Genomic DNA, 20850 nt, shown 5'->3' with positions numbered 1-20850 from the left:
TCACTAAATATCTAATAAAAATAGTTTTTATATAAATTTTTACAACTTAATTACGGTTAATAATAGTCTCTATTTGTTTGTACTATAATTAAAATTTTTATATTACCACCAAAGGCGTGTTATAATAAATAAAATTCTTTCGGCATTAACTAGAATTCTTGATTTTGAATTTCATAAATCTCTATAGAAAGCACTACCCTTTTTAATAATTCATATATAGCGAAAATATGAATCAATTGGCTAACACAGCGATGTTAAACAAAAAATAATGTATATTATGTACCTGCGACGACCTTCTATATCTAGTAGTGGAATGGATGAAATTAGATTTAACGAACTCGAATTTAAATTAATCGAGCCAATAATCTCCAACACAAAAAAATAGATTATTTTTTACCTAGTCTGGTGCAACCACATGGTATATCCAGTGGGGACATAAGGAATGTAATATTTTTTTAAAGTGAATATGATATTTGAAAATTAGAGTTATATTTGGATATGAATAAAATTTTGGATTGTTTTTGAATTTTTGTGAGTGATTTGAGTGAAAATTTTGAAAAATAATTTTTGGAGTTTTTTAAATTTGCAAAAAAATTTTAAAATTTATGTTCAAGTGAAAATTAAAATTTTTATGGCAAACACTTATTTCGGAAAAATTATTTGTTTTTTTTAACGTACAAACGGGCTCAACCGTGGCAAAAATATCAAGACAATAATACAGCAAACCGCTCCTTCTCTGAATTCCCCCCCTCCCCCACGCCCCACCCCCCCTATAAATTCACTTGGGTCCGTAGCAAAGTGCTTAAAAATCAGATAGTGAATAAGATAAAGACACTGTTCCTTAGTTTTTCTCTCTCATTATTCCAGTGAAAGATCTTTTAACTTTTTTTTTTTAGCTCACTCTAATATCTTGAATCCTGATATAAAAAGGTATATTCCAGAATCAGAATCTGATTCATATCTATATATTTTGTATTTAACTTTTGCACTCACATTAACATTTTTGCTTTATTTGTTCTGTTCAGTTTGTGTTGGAGATATGGATCTTGATGTTGATTAGTGAATATCTTTAATCTGTTGAAGTATGTGTTAAAGATTTTGATTTGAGAAAAAAAATCCCCTTTTTTTTATGATAGAGTTAAGATTTTTAGTGAAGTTAAGTACTTTAATACAGTTTAGAAGGTAGAATCTTTATTGCTATTATTAATTCTTCTGCCCAACCCCACCCCGAGGGCCCTCATTAGGGGTTAGGTGATTTGGTTGTGGCAAAGAAGTGTTCTTTTTAGATATTTTTTTAGCTGCTGACATGTGCTGAGTCAGTCTTTCAATTTTCTGAGTGATCATTTGTACTCAATTTGAGGATGTTTGAACCGTGATAAGGGTAGCCCAGTACACAAGGCATCCTGCCTTTACGCAAGGTACGGGGAAGGCTCGAACCCATGACCTATAGGTCACGCAGAGACAACTTTACTGTTGCTCCAAGGCTCCCCATCAGTAAAGATACTACCTTCTGAACTCCATTAAAGTACTTAATTTCACTAAAAATCTTTACTTTATCATAACGGTGGAGTAATCGATACATAGTAAATAGGATTTGGAAAGATTCTTTAGGGGAAAACTGAAGTAAGTCTTTAAGGGGGAAAAAAAAGGAGGGTGCAGTGTATAAAGTTTTGAAATACACAAGAGGAAAAGTTGATTTTATACAAACTGAAATACATAAAAAGTGGAACAAACCGATGTGATAAGATTTTGTGCAGCAGAATACACTAGAATACAGGGAACTGACAAAATCCTAAAACTAGAAAATAGGAAGCTAAGAACAAACTACTAAACTGAAGGATAACAAATATTATCCTTTAATACAGAGGTGACAATAGATGAGCTAAACTGCATTTGGCTAGAATGTACAATGCTTATTATCTGGACATATACTTTTGATTTGTGATTTTTCTCCAACGATCGACTACTAAATTTGGTCAATTTTCACATTACCAATATTTCTTGGATCTCCGTGAATGTTAATGCTTATGCATGCTCATTATCTCAAAGAATCATGAACTGTTTTTTTAAAATCAGTAAAAAAAAAAGGGGCAGCCCGGTACACATAGCATCCCGCATTTACGCAGGGTCTGGGAAACCCTAATGCAAGCATTAATGGCTGCTTTCACGGCTAGAACCCGTGACCTATAGGTCACACGGAAATAACTATGTATTTTATTCATCCAAAGTGCACCATGGAAGCACATGAATATGTACAAGCAAAAACTCAGTAGCCCTATATTAATGTGGGAACCGACGTATAAACATCTTTATATTAGTCAAGGAATCATGAATTATGAACCTTGCTGTTTTTGACCTTTCAGAGGGAAAAATGGAAACAGGAGTTATGTTGGACAATATCTCACAGAAGGCCAATATGTCTGTTATTTGCATAGCAGCTAATCAATTTTTGTCGGACTTGGCCGCATGAAACGATTCAGCAAATTTTTATCCTTATGTTCAATTTCAGTTAAAAAATATGCAACTTATCAGTTATGCAGATATATGCTCAATGCATATCGCAACCTTTTCTCTTGATCTGAAACACACAATCAAATATTCTATGTGTATCATACTGAGTAACAAATACTAGTAATATAGAATTCTGGCCATTTTCTTCTGTTTTCAACTTGAAAGGAAAGTGAAAATTTTGGAAGTATATTATTTACCATCTGGATGACTACTTTATTTTGTTGGTATGATCTTCTTATACACTTTTATTCTGTCACGTGTTTGTTATGTAAATGCAGAGCCTCTAATCAATCAATGGGCTCAAAAGCAGTTGAAGATTTGATACAGGCTTCATCAGGAGTTCATTTTTCTGGATTCCATTTAGAAGAACCACGTACTTCAGAGATTGAGCAACCAACAACTTCTATAGATGAAAGTGTTAAGCAGCCCTTTGTCATTGGTATGTCGAGGCAGTAATATATCTCTTGCTGTTGCTTGAGCTTTTTCTCAACTAACTTTAGCTTCAATGCAAACGATAGTTTTAGATCATGAAACTAAGACAGCTACTCAATCTTTTTGGAACGGGTATATGAAGAATGATTAATTTCACTCATCATTCAAATCATTTTGGATGGATGTTAATCGCCCTTGCATTTTTGATACTTAGTAAAGCTGTACATTTATATCTATGATGACACTGGATGAGAAAGTTATGGTGTTGAATTTGGCTATGGATGAGAAATCATTGTGCTTGCTTATGAATTATTTAGATATAGGACCTAAAGTAAATGTATAAACATGACTAAGATATGCTCCCAACTAATTGGTATCTCCTAAATGGTTAGTGTTGATTCATATAGCCGACGCCGACTTGTTTTGGGATTGAGGGGTGTGGTTTGACGTAGAAGTCCAGACCAAAACTTTATCTGACTAAAGATTGGATTTTTTTGTGTGCTTGATCCTGCTTTCTGCCTGCACCCTCAGAATGCATTTGTTGTCTTTGTGGAGTTTTGTTCAGCATTTGCTGGAAACGTATTCCACAAGCTTTGTTTCTCTAAGTTTGTTGGTTGATGCTTGTTCCTACAATTAGCACAAGATAGGGTAATGATGAAAGGAAAGACTTTACAGGTTCTCTATGAGGCGTGCATATGTTATTGTTGGTCGATAGAGCAGTTTGTTTGCTTCGGTGAGAAAATCTCTCAGGGCTATGGTTAAAGCTGGGAACGAATCATCGGGATTTTAGTCAGTTCATGTAAACTTGAGAACAGTACAGCTCTCTTAGTTTTCTGCTTGATGCATGCTTATATAAGATGTTTTATCCGCAGGAGTTGCTGGAGGTGCTGCAGCGGGCAAGACAACAGTTTGTGATTTGATTATTGATCAGCTTCACGATCAGCGTGTTGTCCTAGTTAACCAGGTGGGTTTTCTTTAGAGTAGAAAATGAAGCTTTTGTTTTTATTTTTGATGTATGAGTCTAAAAAAACACCTTTCATCACTTGAACAGACTGCATAATCTTTTCCTATGCATTTTTAAGGGTGGAACTCTATTTCTGTTATCTCTTCCTATTTAATTGATAAACGTTCACCATTTGCTTATAACACCCACTTCACCTTTCTTCTTGATGAGGTATAGGATAGCTGGGGTCCTATTCCATGTTTTCCTAGGGCGGGTTATCTCTAATTTTCTTTCTAGTTTTGCAAAAAATATATATTAATCAAGCTAAAATTATAAAATCTAATTATTCGTAAGCTCAGTATCCAATTCTTTTTGCTTATGATTTGGTGGTTTATGGCTATTCCATGTACTAGTTCTATCACACCCTGTCTTCTATGACAATAAAGTATAACTTGAGGGAATTTAACTTGCATCTTAAATTGTCTGTTTTCCACAACTTTTCAGTGATCTTGCATTATATTTGTCTTAAGTTTGGTAAAAAATTGATGTATAGCCTGCCAAAACTCAAACACCAATTTGTCTGGCTTATGTTTCAATTGGCAGGATTCTTTTTATCACAATTTGACACCAGAAGAACTCACAAAAGTTCATGAGTACAACTTCGACCATCCTGGTTAGTCTAGTTCTTTATTATCTGAATTGAATACACAGGTAAAATTGTTTATCTCTTAGTTCCTCAGAGAAACAAAGATATCTTTTTCCATGGTGAATCCTTGCCAAACATCCATTTTATCATTCTAGCAGTTGACTGTATACAATTTGTAATAGATTGCCAGAAACTGCAAAGATTTGTGACTTGTCAGAAACTGCAAAGTTGATTGTGGTTCAGCCATTGAGGACTTAAAGTCCTTAATCTTACTGGAAGTTCCTCATAAACAATTAGTAATAGCTTCCAAAGAATGTTAACTCCAAAAATCACTTAATAAGGATTTGAAAAACTAGTACGAGTTTTCACTTATGTTGTGCGGACTCTCCTAAATGTTGTTGCACCCGTGTCGGATTCCTCCGAAAACACATTACTTTTGGAGGATCTGACACGCACCCGGAGATATTTTCGGAGAAATCACTTATTAAGAATATGTACTTAGTTTTAGAAATATTAAAAAGCCGTTCTATTTTCTAGAATAATATGTGGGCTAAGTTTTACGCGTCTTTCTAATTATTGTGCTTTATTCAGATGCATTTGACACCGAGTTATTGTTGCGTGTGATGGAGAAATTGAAGCATGGGCAAGCTGTAGATATTCCAAAATATGATTTTAAGAGTTACAAAAATGACGTATTCCCCCTTCGAAGGGTAATTTTTTTCTAGCATGGCATTTTCCTCTTCCTTTTTTCTTTCATTTCAGCTTGTACTGTTACATAGAGATCGACCTAGTTTCTTTCCCTATCTACGACCCAAACCCTCCTCAAAGGAAAAACAAGGAAGAAAAAGAGAAAGATAACATTCCAATGAGATGGAGCATAGATACTCACGCTATTGCCTGCGGCTAGTTTTAATTTTGGGTGCCGAATTATCTAACAAGTGTCATTAACCACTTTGACTTAAAATACTTGGTAGGTCAATCCTTCAGATGTTATAATTTTGGAAGGTATACTCATATTTCATGATCCTCGTGTCCGAGATCTGATGAGTATGAAGATATTTGTAGATACAGGTTCTTTCCTCTCCTTTCTTTGATATATCTTTTTCTTATATTAGATTAATGCTTATGCATCTTGTTCTTTTCAGTTGTTTTATCTAAAAAGATAACACCAAACTTGCACCCAAGGGTGTGGCCCTAGTGGTCAAAGGTCTCAAGTTCAAATCCCAGCAGAGGCAAAAAAACACTAGGTGATTTCTTCCCATCTATCCAAGTCTTGGTGGTTACCTGATACCTGTTGCTGGTGGGAGGTGACGGGTACCTCGTGGAATTAGTCAAGGTGCGCGCAAGCTGGCCTGGACACCACGGTTATCCAAAAAAAAAAAGTTAACACCAAACTTCAAAAACAAATTGAAATTTTTGGTCCTAGTCCTTTATTTGCTTAGACCTCATTTGGTATCTAGAGAAGAAAAAAAAGAATCTAGAAATAGGAAATTAGGAATACTACAATGCTATATTGAAGCGGATTATTGGAGTTATTTTACTTATTTCTGCACAGCTTTTTGTTTTGCAACTATTGTCAGCTCTTCCTAAAGTTAGATTTTCTGATTTAGTTTTAATCACGGGGATATAACTTCTGCTTGTTGTTTCATTCCATGTCTACAGACATCTATTGTGAGCTCTCTACTTTTGTGGTTTCATAATTTAAAATTTTCAGTGCAGATGCTGATGTACGGCTTGCAAGGAGAATAAGACGTGATACTGCTGAAAAGGGTAGAGATATCGCTACAGTACTTGATCAGGTTACTTGATCTTTATAGCTTATTTCAAGAACTTGTGAGCTAACTGTGTTTGCATTCTCATATGTACCTAGTGGAGTCTTCTCTTTTTCAATTTTTGCTGTTATTGGCAACTCTTTTGTCAAGGTATCAAATTTCTTGTATTTCCCAACTTTCAACAAAATGCCCATTGTTAAAACTGATAGTTTCCCTTTCACGAATAACGTAATGTAATCTTTGTGCAGTACTCCAAGTTTGTCAAATCGGCTTTTGATGACTTCATTCTTCCAACAAAGAAGTATGCTGACATAATAATTCCCCGGGGTGGAGACAATCATGTTGCTATCGATTTGATTGTGCAACATATCAGGACGAAACTTGGTCAACATGATCTTTGTAAAATATATCCTAACTTATACGTTATTCAATCTACTTTCCAGGTAACATTTTCATCTTGTTATTATAGATATTTTTTAGCACCCATTTGTTTCAGCTTCATCTTGCCAATTATCTGTGCCTCTTCATCTTGAAGTCATTTTTCCTTTTTTTGAGATCGACCTTTTATTTTCTTCTAAGATCATTATTTGTTTCATTAAGATACGTGGCATGCATACACTTATCCGTGATGCACAGACGACAAAGCATGATTTTGTGTTCTATGCTGATAGATTGATTCGATTGGTAAATTTTTCTTTCTTGCACGGTGATCAAGTTAACAAGTTTTTCGACAAGTGAAAGCTTTCCCCTTATCTATCAAAGTTCTTCCTCACTGTACCAGGTTGTTGAACATGGACTAGGCCATCTGCCGTTTACAGAAAAACAGGTGATCACTCCAACTGGTAAGCAGCTATGCCCCATAGTGCAATATTAGATATGAATTTGATTTTAAATATTCATTTATGTCATTGTATTTCAATCAATCTATTTGTGGTTTCCATAGTATGTGAGCTCAGGGGCGGACCTAGAGTATTGGGTACATTGGGACGAACACAATAGCTTTTGATTAGACCCTGTATTTGTATTAGGAAATCCATTAAATATGAACAAATATTTAATTGTGAACCCAGTAACTAAGACGAGCGATGGAACCTTCAAATCCTGGCTCCGACTCAATGTGAGCTGATATGTTTTCCTGGTTCCGTAACATTTAGAAGTGATTGTTTTTAATTTGTCGGATTATATTGTTGCTTTTTGATTCATCGTAGCATTGTAATAGAGCTCTTTTGTTTTATTTCATGTATATCCTTTTTTCCTTTATCAGTTTTACCTACCATAACTCACTCAAGAGAGACTCAGAGACTGGGTTACTATTTTGAAAAATAATCTATCAGGAAAACTGTTGGCATATTTGAGATGCTCTAGCCTCTAAGAAGTAAGCAGCAGCCATGGTTTGAAATATCAATCGGTACTGCAAAGTGTCAGAGGAATCATAATTAGAAGGGACAAGGCCGATTCAATGTAGACTCACAATGTTTTTTACTTGTGTTGAAAATGCTGTCATCCATATTACGAGTGCATCGCTACTGACATGTCAAAAACTCAAAATAATCGCATCCGAGCTACATCATAGGAGATGCATCGGATACCATGTGGAGTGTGGGCAATATCAAATGAAAGCTTCTCTTGGGATAATTGATGCTATATTTTGCCGCTTGATATTCCTTTTATAGAGAAGAGTCGATAATGCTACTTTGTTGTGAATGTGATTTATCATTTGAAAGACTATTGACCATAGCAGCTTAGCAAACATGTTTTCTTGATGCTCCGTTTAGTAGTATCAACACCATGGTAATTTGTTAAGTTTCAATCCTTTATTTTGGTAAATTTTCTGCACTTGATTAATGTTTTCGAATTTCACAGTTGCTTAGCTACTTCAATCCATATTATCTATGGTGGCGACTTGGGTTTCATGAATTTACTTGGATAAAAACTAGTTCTTTCCAGTTTGGATGTCTAGTTGAGATGTATTTACCTGTTATCTTTTAGGTCAGCTAAATGATTGCAAATTGTGGTGAACTTCTTGCTTACCAAGACCCGCATTGACTATTAGCCAATATTGTCATTTTCTTATTCAAGATTTTACTCATGTTTATTCTTGGACTTTGCTCTTCTTGATATCCCAAGTTAGCTCCTGTTTCGATGAGCATGAAAAGATATGCTTAAATAAATCCACCTCTGTTGAGTGCAGGATCTGTATACAGCGGTGTAGATTTTTGCAAGAGGTTATGTGGTGTCTCTGTGATTAGAAGGTAATTATTGTTCGTCTCCCTTGATTTCTTCATATATGAGGTAAAAATGCGGGACTTAGGAAGGACTTTCTATTCTTGTAACAGTCTAAACATCCTTTATGTTAATACATATAATTTATTTAAGATAATCTCTCACACGATTGATTTTTGTTCCTTATCAAAAAAGAAAAAGAAATAAGAGACAGTATCTTCTGACAAACTTGATGGTTTGACATTTAATGTGGCAAAACTTCATTCTAGAATTCTCAAGATGAATACATGTTACACTGAGAAGATCAAGATTAATAATGTTAAGAGTAAATGTCACCTAAAAAGGTTTACATCAATGGGGGTTCCTTTTTCTTCTATTGTGGGAAATAGATATGCAAAATTTACTAGTTTGCTGTTTAGTCAATATTTAGATTTGTTGTGTTAATCTCGGAAAAATCAAAAATTAAAATATGTATTGCTAATAAGTCGAAGTAGAATGTGAACCTGTTTAATGTTGTTGAATGTACATGGGGGTTTACCTAATCATCACCATTGGTATGTTGAAACATTTTACTTTAATTCGTTAGAAATGTCCTTGCTTTTCTTTCTGCCTTCAGTATAAGATTTAGGGATTGCTATGTTCTCTTTACTTGCCATAAGAATTTCCAATTTTGCACAGTGGAGAGAGTATGGAGAATGCGTTGCGTGCATGTTGTAAAGGTATCAAGATAGGCAAGATTCTTATCCACAGAGAGGGTGACAACGGTCAGCAGGTTAGCGATCTTCTCTGTCCTCCATAGTCATTATATTTGAATTTACTTTCTTTCGTTTTTTTCATTAATTGCATGAATAATGGTGCAGCTGATTTACGAAAAGCTACCAGAAGATATTGCAGAAAGGCATGTCCTTTTATTGGATCCTATCCTTGGAACAGGTTAGTCTGTTTTCAACAACACCCTCGACATCACGTGACTGACCATGACTCTCAATGCACACAAAATGTATAGATGCACTACATCATGAAGACTGTTGTAAAATTTTCTTAACGAGCGAATGTGTAAGCTAAAGCCTATATGTGACAATCTTCAGGGAATTCAGCAGTTCAAGCTATTTCTTTACTGCTAAAGAAGGGAGTCCCAGAGTCCAACATTTTATTCCTCAATCTTATTTCTGTAAGTTAACCAATTCATCCATTTTTTGCGTTTGATTATCTTAGAATCCACCTTTTTACAAATGTTGCTAGCACGTAAACATCTGGAGTTTCTATTGCAATATAATTCTGGAATTGTAATCTTTGATGTTCTTAAACTAGGCACCCCAAGGAGTACATGTGGTTTGTAAGCGTTTTCCAAGAATAAAGATCGTGACATCTGAGATAGAAAATGGTTTGAACGATGATTTTCGTGTTATTCCTGGAATGGGCGAGTTTGGTGACAGGTATTTTGGCACAGACAATGACTAAACGTTAGACTGGTGGCCCGCCCCTCTATCTCTCAATCGCGTGAGAGATGTAACCTTTTCTATATCAACCCCAATCATATTTTCTGAGGATCATTAAGAAGAAAAGGAGTCAATTGAGCATGAATAACCAATAATGTATTAAGGCTCTGGACATTATGAGATTGTATTTGACTACAGTTGCATTAGAAATGCGATTTTCTAACTTTTTTGTACATTTGAGTAACACGAGTTTCCTTTAGGAGTTGTAAGAAATGCATTAAAATGGGTTTGATATGAATTACTACAGTATCCGGACAATATGGTATTTACTTCTTAAATCTTGAATTCCCTAAGCAAAATTCCTGATTTCATTGGTGTAACTAATGTTTAACTTATCAAACTATTGACAATTCGAGATCTATCCAGACAATGTGGAAGTTTCGACCTGGTAGTTTTTGTGGCTCATTACGAAAAGATAATGATTTTAATAACAAATCTCTCAAGATATTTTTATTTTTACAAGTAAAAGATATGAAAATAAAACACTACAGGACCATTTAGTTATTATATTCAAATTTCTTTTCCTTTTCTGAGCAAAAATGAGGATAGGCCAACTCCTTGAACAATCGATTCATCACAACTGAAAAGGAGAAAGAAAAAGATAAACTATGCAACGCATTTGAGAAAGAAGAGTATCTAATTGAAGGTGTGTACAATTATGTAACAGTAATTATATTCACGGAATACCAATTACCTCCCACCAGCACATGTATTGGATAATTTTACCCACCAATGTTTGGATAGGTGGGAAAAAATTACTTACCATTTTTACCTCATGGTTCTCAACCGACTTCATTGACCACTAAGCCACACCCTTGAGTGTTAAGTATAAAATCTAATTATGCCGACTGAATCACAGATAAACTTGGAAATAAGCTAATTTATTAGCATGCATTAGGTTTAATATAACGTTCAACCAACCACAGAACCTAACAAATCACTTTGAATTCCATTCCCTGCCAAATTCATCATAGCATGGCAATCCAAGCAGGAAAAGCAAGGTTAAGTTTGTGTCCAACAATATAATTTCAAAGACTAAAATCCAAAAATGTTGTGAGTACATAAATTAAGCCACAGATCTTAATTCTATGACAGATAAGAGATGATCAACCCCCAAATAGATATCCGGCGGCTTGTTCTTCGTTACCATCGAAAAACTTCAGAGCCTGTATTACTGCATCCCTTCCAAACCCTAATTCAACAAGCTTTGCAACTTTGGCTTCAAATTCAGCTCCCTGCAGATAAATAGCACAAAGACCATAAAAGATTTGATCTACTTAACAATCACTATATTTATTCAAAAGAACAACAAATATATGCAGGCTGCCAAGGAGCAGGTTAATCTCTAATTTACCTGTGTCGAGTTCCCAGGGGCGCTTCCTGTGGACCAAGACAAGGTTGAACTATAAGTAAATGAAATTCAGAAGAGAGAAATGAAAATAGCTGTGGAAACAACCAAAAGTAAAATAGAAAGAAATTTCATGTCATTTTGTTGACTCTTCCTAGATCATGTTAAGCAAATTATTGTAAGGAATCTGAATCCTTGGGTGCGCAGGACAGTCCACATCACAGAGAAAGTTGAAATGGAATTCACAAGTATTATTCGGAAATTGAAGCTAACCAGAAGAACCTCCTTTTGTAGGATCAGTCTTCTCCTTTGCTCCGGATGCTGCCTGTACAGCAATAAAAAGAACCAAGTTTAGCACTGCTGCCTTGTCAAAAAAAAAACTCAAGTAAACAGTACAGCTGCTAGAAGGTCAAAATTTCTGAAATGAATATGTAGAGAAAAACGGTACTATAACAGATTATGAAAGGGCTGCACGACCTTAAAGATTTAAAAATTGTAGGATAACATATTGCACAATCTTTAGAGCAAACGAGCTCTAGCAACCCCAGGAAAACAAGAAACTTCCATCAAGAATGTCATAATTGTAAAAAGAAAGAGGCCAATCCTAGGCAAGCATTTCATCATTGATCTCATTAATTCAGCATCAACTTTATCTTGGTGGAGAATGCATATCACCACAACTGTACTCAAATTTGTACAATGTTAGCTCTTGACCTATTTTGAAGCTGAAATACATCAGATTTGTTGTTCATTTAATGCTCCAATTAAACTATAGGCCGCAACAAGTAAAGCCCTACTCTCGTCCCACATACTCACTTTCAGAGAACGAAAAAGGAAAGATAATAATGTTGAGTCTGGAAAAAATCATTATATATAAAAAATGCCTTTACCTGCGCTCCTGAGCTTGAAGCCTCCTTGGCGAATCTCTCCTCATCAAGAAAATGACCAGGAATGTCCTTCTCTGAAATTTGATGTACACAAACTTAGTAAAAGCTCAAAAGGTAGTACCATCCAGTACAAAAGTAACCAGGAGGCATCACCAACCATGTAGAAATGGTACAGCAACCTCCCCTCCACCAACTCTCAGAACATTCTCCTTCAGATCAATCATGCACTGCAAAAGATCATTACCGTCCGCTTATAAAGGCGTGTTGAAAAGAAAAGATAAGAACAGAAAAGAAAAAGATTTTACAAGCAGGGAAAGAAAGTCAACCTGGTGTTTGCGAAGCATGTCAAGTCCAAAGAGAAATTCCATATTGGGAGAATCCAGTACCACGAAAGAACAAGGGTAAAATATTTGCCCTATCTGCCATAGTTAAGAGTTTAGCAAATTGAAGTGAAACATGTTAACAGGGCATCTCCTTGGAACTTATCATTAATCCAAAGGCAAGCATATCCATGCAGCTTTTTATTACTTCGACAGCTTTTCATTTACTAAAACTAATGCATATGTGCCTGGTTTCACAACTTAATCCTCATGTATTATGGGTAGAACAAGTAATTATCACCAACTGATTACTGGGACACGTGATCAGACAGATTGATTTAAACCAAATGGCCAATAAGCTAAAACTACTTACAGCTGACAGATTATTAGTAATTATTTGACTAATATTTATAGCTATAAGTTGTGCAGAAAGGCTAGCATGTAGCTTATTTAAGTTTTAGACTGCTAAGCTCTATAGACAAAATACTTAGCATCAGTAATCCAGATCATAGAATTGAATATTACTAAGAAATAGTACAGTAGTACAGAAACTGAAAGAACAGAATATGGAAAGCATTTGATAGCAGCAGAAATCTAACCACTCTATTTAATTTTCCGGGCAGTGCATGAGAATCGAAAGAACTCATCAGTAGAACAGCAGCATCTATTGTATACTGTCAATGCACTTGAAGTACAGACACAAGATTGCAAGATAGTCCATAAGCTCCAAGGAAGCAACAAACCTTAATTGGAGCAACATGAATACGACCTAGTATCTCTGATTGACCAACTCCATGAGCAATGCCCTTATAGCGTGTATCTAATAGCCTCAACAATCTGCAAGAGAACGGGTCAGCAGTGATAGTTAACAAATCTTCAGTGCTAGCCTATTCCTGGAAAAAAAATAAGCCAGCAACAAACACCTGTTACATTTATTACTACATTATTCTACGGTAAATGAAACCAAAACCCTGAATGTCAAACTGACTAATATATTCCCATAAACTTTTACTTTTTGATAACTGAGAAATAACCAAGGGTCAGTGCCATACGGTTTGGAACTCGGTGGATAACGGGCCTGTCCTTCTACCCTATAAACTTATTAGTTATTCACTCATCCGCCTCATCAAGCTAATGAATGCCTCCTGGGTTGTATTTATAAATTTTAAAGATAGTTCTGAAATCTTATAAATTAGACAACGGATATCAAAAGTAACCCTATAATAGAGGCGTGGTTCATACTATAAGAGAGAGCAGATAGAAACGTTCAGAGCTAAAAACAATCCGAAATAGCCTTGAGGCACCATAGCATGTCGATGAAAAGCATGCAATCTTAGTGTCAAACAGACTACAGCAGGAGTTGAAGATGTTGCACTAGTTCTTTTGTGCTTCTACGGTTCAAGTTGAATTCTTAATTTGCCTATTGTTATTCTTCTGTCCTTCTAGAATACGAATTTTTCAACAACATACCTAGTTGAAAATTTTCATAAATAAAAAAGAACAAAAATGAGAGAAACTCTTCTTATATCTCTGACGTTACATCTTTGATATGGTAAAAATATATCTCCAACTAAAACTACTCATAAATTTCTATGCTTGCAATTTAATAATTTTTTTGAAAGGTATTATATGCTTGCTTTAATAATCAATTGTGCTAATAAAATATTAAAAGGATCAAACAAGTTATTATAAACAACACAGCACAGCCTCGTAAATCATACCCACAACGTTCTGCACAGCTTTTAGATATAATTGTTGACTGAGCTCCACTATCCACAAAAGCCTAAACCAAAGAGAAAGATAATATCCCACTCAACCAAAAGTAACAAGATGTACCAAGAAGATGCAACACATCCAAATCAAAATCCCTACCTTTAGAGGATGGCCATTTACTTCCATGTCAACATATAACATAACCTGAAATAAGCCATAAAAGTTAAACCAGCTTTGATAATGGTAACATATTAAACCAGCTTCATTAAAACCACAGAAAATCAATTTTCAAAAGGCATGAGGTAGTTTTACATACCACCCTTGCAAAAGCTTCAGGATTGTATTCCAATGCAGCTGCCCAGTTTTCTTCGATTCCTTTCTGGAAAATATGCAAAACATGGAAAAGCTCTAACACAACTAGACCGAACTTCGATTGCATAATGGACTTTTTGCCATTTTTTGGTAGACATCGCAATGAAAGAGAAAACTACTAAAGGTAGAAGGATTGGCAAGGCTTTATGATTAAGGCGTTTTACTGCAAAAGAATTTGCAAAGAGAGTACGGATGATCAAGGACAAGTACCACAAACTCTAGCAGCCAATCAATCAATTAGGTCCAAATCCAAATTAGTTGGGACCGGCTATGTGAATCTTGGCTATATGAATCCTCTATGTATATCGATCAATCAAATCAACTACAAGTTCCACAGACTGTCGTCAAAAATCAACAGGCAAAAGCTACAGATAATTTAAAGGTTGATAGAATGATGATCACAACAATATATCAATATTAAGCATATTAGAAGCTGCTGCAAGAGACGCTAGTAGGAAAGGATACAATCCTCATTTAAATGAACGTCATTAGTTCATATTCGAGTGTCTCAATATAAAAGCCACTTAACGTAGCCAAATCAATATTAGATCAAATAATAAATGTCCTATGAAGATGTTATTTCAGACACTTGCCAATATATTTGTCTATTCCAATGGTAAGTCGTGCTTAAACTAATGCGTTCAGAAAAATACGAGGAAAAAGAGCAAGAATGACTGTTTATGGTCCATTCACGCGAAAATAACCATATTGAAATTAAAGAATGTAACAAAGGGAACGCTTGTGCTAACAACTTGAAACAGTCTTCGGAACATCATCCAGTACACTTCTGCCAATGTAAATGTCGACAAAAGAATACAATAGAAAAGAAAAATAAAAGATAATTTTAATTGAAAATAATAAGGATGACAAGATTTATTATGCCAACTAACCTGGCGAATTGCTTCTTCTATTTTCCTTTGTGCCTCGACATCGAATGGATCAGCATAAAGCAGTGCCTATAATTCAACATAATGTAGATTAATCAATGATTATCAATCAATCTACTACTCCTCAATCCTGAACTAGTTGGGTCAGCTATATGAATCCTCTTTAATCATTCCACTTAATGCATACCAGAGTGGGCACGTCCCACAAAAGGAAACAAAAAAATTCAGATTTCTATAAAAAAAAAAGTTAGAAAACATTTAGATCAAATGGTTGAGAAATATTGAGCTACCCTGCCTGTTTCATATATGCTAGGGGCAAAGGTTCAGACTTCAGTTACAAAGTGTAAAGCCTGATCACATAACTTTGCAAGCTTTTGAAGGTGCTCTGCGAAGTTATATGGTCTTTTTCTTATCAAAAAAGATCACATAACTTTGCAGAACACCTTCAAAAGCCTCTGGCAATTCCTTAATGTCAAATTCTTAGTAGATATTACATGATAATCATGACCTTGCCATAAAAGAAAGCACAAGATCCTAAATGGAGCAAACAAAATAGCTGTTTTCAAAATGCGGCATAAGGGGATTTCACATTCTGCTCTTCTTTACAACCGCTCACTAGCTTTCAGTTCCAAGACATCTTCTAGCAAGTACTTATGAAGCAATCAACATGGGATTCTCAAGATTGTGGATGACAAGTACATAAATATATACAGAAAAAGATAGCAATTTAGCAATAGAAGCTCCTGACCATCTCCTCTTCTTGACGACGCTGTAGCTGTGATTTGTGCTGATGACGCAGACGCAGAAGCTCTTGCAGCTTATTTAGGTCATTCCCTAGGACAGCTTGTGCTAACTCAGGATCATTCTGCAAGTTCAAACATCATATACAGGCTCATGGGACCTCTGTGCTATATTGCAAACCAGCCACAAAGTGGAGCAGAGGAGAACAAAATTAATGGATCACATGTCCACATAAGAATAATAAGAGTAATCCATCAGAATGCATATGAAACTTTCCTCTCAGAAGTTAACTAATCCCTCATTCTCATTGCGCATGTATGATAATGATGAAGTCATAATTACCAATCATTTAAAAATCAGACTAATCCAACAAAATCGCAAAGTATGAGAAGAACCCACAAAATAAGTATGAAACTCCCTTTCAAAGTATAACTAATCCTTCAGCATACCTATAAGGTCGTGATGAAGTCATTAGTGGGGGAGGTGTTAAATAATACATCAAATTGGAAACGTATGGGTGCTTATAGGTAAAAACCTCTGAGCAGGTCATATGTTGGAAAAACAATGCTTTTGGAGCTTGATTTCTTTCTTAAATTGTTTTACCAAAAGCAAAAAAAAAAGGAAATGGCTAATTTGCTCCACCTGAAAAAGTTGGGCCATCAAATTGGAATCATTTCTCAAGTGTTGTTGGAAAGCTGAAGGATTTACAGCAGATCCATCTTGCTTGAAGCTCAAGTCATTTGCAGGTGCACTGAAATGCATTTATTTCATTGTTAGCAGAAGATGAAGGACGAGATGTATTTACAGGATATGGCAGAGCAAATGGGCAAAGGGTAACAACATGGGACAATAAACAGCCAATAAAATAACAAAACATGAACAAAACCGATATGAGCCGAAAATGCACCTAGACAAGGATGCTGCACTAGACACCATCATCACCAAATCTCCATCACCAACGCCAAGAGCACTCAGTTTGTCAGAATTCCTCATTTCCCTCCCATTGTACAGAAGCTGCTGCTGCTGCAGGGGCACTTGTGTCTGCTCATCCAACACATATACACAACAACAATTGTAAAAGTAAGTGACAACTCTTCATTCTCAAAACAATATATATATAAGTGATAACTTTGTCTCCATCACAATTTACAAAACACTCTTCCTTTTTTATTTTGAGTTTAAGTTCTATAAACCGACCGTGTAAAAAATATCTACACGATCAGGTCACTCACTTAATATGCCATTTACAGGTAAATCCCTTGACAGACGCAAATCATAATCTCGTAAAAGCGGTAACTAACCTACGATTAAAATTACAAACTTTACATAGTCAGTGTATATAACTTAAACCCAGTAATATTTTATAAGCCCATATGTTCCAATCTTCCAAATCGTTTGACACGATTCCATCAACTACATTATTGCATATAAATTTCACAAGTTTGGAGAATTCAAGTTCATTTAATAATCAAAACTAACTTTCAACTGTTTATTAAGTTTTCTTCTATTACCACAGTATAAACACACACACACACATAATCGCCGTGTCATATAAAATGAAACCATGACGAATTCCAACTAACCTCAACTTCCAGTAGAGCTTTCAAGTTCTCGACCTGTAGTACACACAACCACAAACATCTTCAGCATAAAAAAACACTTTAAGACCCAAATGTATCAACAAAACTTAGGGTTTTAGGTCTGCTATTAAAATTATATAAAAAATGGAAAAGGAGAATAATGAGAGTGAATTTTACAGATTCGTCACGATCGACATCGAGAGTGACGATTTGTTCGTCAGTCGTCATTACAGTGATCTTCATCTTCCACGATTTCAATTATGAACTGATGAACAGTAACTTGAAAGGACTTCAAAGTCAATTCTCCGGCGCAGTTGTCGTTTCTTATTGCCGAAGAAATTTTGAACTCCGTTCGGTATTCCCAATATCCAGCTTTTCGCTGGAGGGATGAATTTCAAGGACTCCTTGTCCCACAGTCAAAACACTCATTAAGTTTGTCAACAAATGCGATTTATAAGTCGCATTCCAGGATTCACAAAATCCGCTTTAAAACGCATTTAGAAAATGCGATATAAAGGCATCACTAAAGATTTATACGTTGCATTCCTGCAATACCCTCCAGAAGAAATAGTTTTAACTGCAATTTATTAGTTTTATTTACCTCAATTTGTTAAGAAATTAAACTCAAAGTAATAATATGAAACAAGTAAAAACAAAAGATATAGAGAGAAAGAAATGAGAGATTCTTATTTCTTCCATGTATTAAGTATTTATAATGTGATGCCCAAACACTCTATTTATATGATGATATTTAGGTAATAAAAAGAATGTTATGAACATGGTATTAAATATTGAGATCATGGGTAAGATCACGGAGGAGGTTATGGAGGTGTGGAATTAAAATTATAATGGTAAAAAGTAGTGGGAGTAACTTCTTTAGGAGTTATAGATATCCACTAATATAATTATAATATTTCATAACACTCCCACTTTGATGTCTATAGATAATGTGTGTCGTTAAAACCTTACTAAGAAAAAATCATGTAGGAAAAAATATTAGTGAAGGAAAAAGAGTGCACATATTTTGTAATACACATTACTTGTTGCCTCGTTAAAAACCTTGCCAAGAAAACCCAGTGGTATAAAACATTAGCTAAGGAAAAACGAGTACAGCGCCTATTTACCTCCCCTGATGAAAACATCACTTTTGTTTCTCAGAGACGACGAATTCCAAGCTTGTATAACAACTTCTCTAATATTGAGATCGGCAACGCCTTGTGAAGAAGTTTGCCAAATTATCACTTGAACAAATTTGTGACGATCATGTTTGAAATAGAACTTTGGTGAAATATGATTTATTTTGTCTCATTCGATAGTTCTTTTTTCAATTGAGCTATGCATGCAGTATCATCTTCAATGTAATTGGAACTTTGTTGAATATTATAATATGGCACCACCCTCACAGACAAATTAGATTATCTGAACAACGAACTATGCCCTGCATTTATATAACGAACAAAACCTTCACAATATTTGTTAGAATAAACAAATATATATCAAAGATTCCTTTTGCAATATAACACTAATCGTATTTCAATATCTCCACATAGGCTTTATACTTGAGGTGTTGGGACTATCCGTCCAACTTCACATTTTTCAGATGAAGTCAATTTCCGTTGCATATTTTTCATTTGGCCAATCATTTATTTGTCCAAATTCCATGACAGATTTGAGCTCAAGATTCTCGTCAATATTAATAATATTAAGTGTCACATTATATTAACAACATCATGGACGATCATTTTACATCGGTTCTATCATCACTTAATAAAGACATAACTTATCGAGATCTCATTATTTTCAGGTACTTGAGCCTCTCCATAAGGTCTTATAAAATGTTATGTCATGATGCTCTTCTAGAGCACTTGCTTCCTTATTATAACCATCTTGACCATTTGCTCATTTTCTTCTTCAAGGAGTTTTAACTTTGGAATCGATTGGTCTGTTACGCTTCATGTGTGCCATAGACTCTGTCCATCGTAGATTTTATTCTATTTGGAGCATTAGCAGATGAAATACATATTTTTCTTTGGGTCAACAAATGTGCCTGGCAATATTTTGCAAATGAATTATTACTTGAACTTCAAGTTCACATTTACTTGTATGAGAATCTAGATATACTCATAATAATTCATTCCATGTATTACTTTTTCAGTTGCCTATTTTCTCCCCCTAATGTTGAGATCACCAACACATATTCCCAACCTTCTTTGGGGATCCATCTTGGTACATTATGGTGGAACAATTAAATCATATAGCATATCCATATTTCTATATAGAAATTATTTGGTTCTTGTCCCTTAACCAATTGTGATGGGGAAAATTTATCATAACTTGTTGGCTAGATGCATACAAGTGATGTTGTATATTTACAAATGCTGCTATATATTAAATAATACATCTCATACCAAATTTCTTTTTGGGAGTTTTGTTCTCATAACTAATTGTTTAGCTATAATTAGAGGCATAGAATTTCTGCCAAACCAACTTGGATTTAAATCAGCATTATTAAGATAAATCATTCAAATTTACATTGTGGAACTGTACTCTAATAATTTGAGCAAGCAACCTTGCAAAATTCAAACTGCAAGTTGATAACAAACGCACATGTGACCATACAGTAGATGCATCTATTAATATCATATAATAGTAAACGGTCCACATGTCATGTGACCGGGCCCATATATATATCATATTTTATTCGTTCTAGAAATAAAAGGATTTCAATTCTCAAGCTTAACTGGTATATCATGAGAATAAGCAACACTAGAGAATTCTTCTTCAACATATGCTAATGTGAATTCTCAATTATTTTTTACATCATAATTGAATCGGGATGGCCAACCGATCATGCCAACCAATATTTGTTTCAATAAACCTCTAGTTTACTTGTGGCATGTGATTGCATTATCATGCTTATAGCTTGTTTGGCCAAGTTTATAAAATCAGCTTATTTTGGGAAGTGTTTTTCTCAAA

The 20850-nt window shown here is 34.9% G+C and overlaps 2 protein-coding genes across 3 annotated transcripts; one reads left to right on the top strand and one right to left on the bottom strand.

Annotated features, from left to right (window-relative positions):
- Positions 1–800: 800 nt before the first annotated feature.
- LOC107773120 (uridine kinase-like protein 4) lies at positions 801–10264 on the top strand. Of its 2 annotated transcripts, XM_075227032.1 has the most exons (15): positions 801–930; positions 2790–2950; positions 3816–3907; positions 4490–4559; positions 5124–5242; positions 5507–5603; positions 6252–6331; positions 6553–6747; positions 6905–6988; positions 7086–7146; positions 8496–8556; positions 9206–9299; positions 9388–9460; positions 9616–9698; positions 9839–10264. In XM_075227032.1, exons 2-15 carry the CDS (start codon positions 2806–2808, stop codon positions 9986–9988), a joined length of 1404 nt encoding a protein of 467 aa, XP_075083133.1. In that variant the 5' UTR covers positions 801–930; positions 2790–2805; the 3' UTR covers positions 9989–10264. The 2 variants fall into 2 exon arrangements, with proteins under 2 accessions (XP_075083133.1, XP_075083134.1); XM_075227033.1 differs by lacking the exon at positions 6905–6988.
- Positions 10265–10886: 622 nt separating this feature from the next.
- On the bottom strand, positions 10887–18305 carry LOC107773217 (protein DNA-DAMAGE INDUCIBLE 1-like). The gene is made up of 16 exons (XM_075227031.1): positions 18052–18305; positions 17878–17910; positions 17202–17335; positions 16937–17045; positions 16302–16418; positions 15557–15622; positions 14611–14673; positions 14454–14498; positions 14303–14364; positions 13325–13418; positions 12588–12680; positions 12419–12488; positions 12265–12335; positions 11648–11699; positions 11381–11406; positions 10887–11261 (listed from the first exon to the last, which is right to left on the bottom strand). Exons 1-16 carry the CDS (start codon positions 18115–18117, stop codon positions 11133–11135), a joined length of 1230 nt encoding a protein of 409 aa, XP_075083132.1. The 5' UTR covers positions 18118–18305; the 3' UTR covers positions 10887–11132.
- Between the last annotated feature and the right edge of the window lie 2545 nt (positions 18306–20850).

This window comes from Nicotiana tabacum, chromosome 12 (genome assembly GCF_000715075.1).
Source record: "Nicotiana tabacum cultivar K326 chromosome 12, ASM71507v2, whole genome shotgun sequence".
Lineage (NCBI taxonomy): Eukaryota > Viridiplantae > Streptophyta > Magnoliopsida > Solanales > Solanaceae > Nicotiana > Nicotiana tabacum.
Note: the sequence above shows the minus strand (reverse complement) of the source record. Positions and strands in the feature narration are given on the sequence as shown.

Excerpts from the sequence above, each read along its gene's own strand:
- LOC107773120 (XM_075227032.1), top strand. The coding sequence starts at position 2,806 with ATGGGCTCAAAAGCAGTTGAAGATTTGATACAGGCTTCATCAGGAGTT. Across the intron at positions 3,908-4,489 it reads GTGTTGTCCTAGTTAACCAG|GATTCTTTTTATCACAATTT; the intron begins GTGGGTTTTCTT and ends TTCAATTGGCAG. Across the intron at positions 6,989-7,085 it reads CTGATAGATTGATTCGATTG|GTTGTTGAACATGGACTAGG; the intron begins GTAAATTTTTCT and ends TCACTGTACCAG.
- LOC107773217 (XM_075227031.1), bottom strand. The coding sequence starts at position 18,117 with ATGAAGATCACTGTAATGACGACTGACGAACAAATCGTCACTCTCGAT. Across the intron at positions 12,681-13,324 it reads TTCATGTTGCTCCAATTAAG|ATAGGGCAAATATTTTACCC; the intron begins GTTTGTTGCTTC and ends TAACTATGGCAG. Across the intron at positions 12,489-12,587 it reads ACATGCTTCGCAAACACCAG|TGCATGATTGATCTGAAGGA; the intron begins GTTGACTTTCTT and ends GATCTTTTGCAG.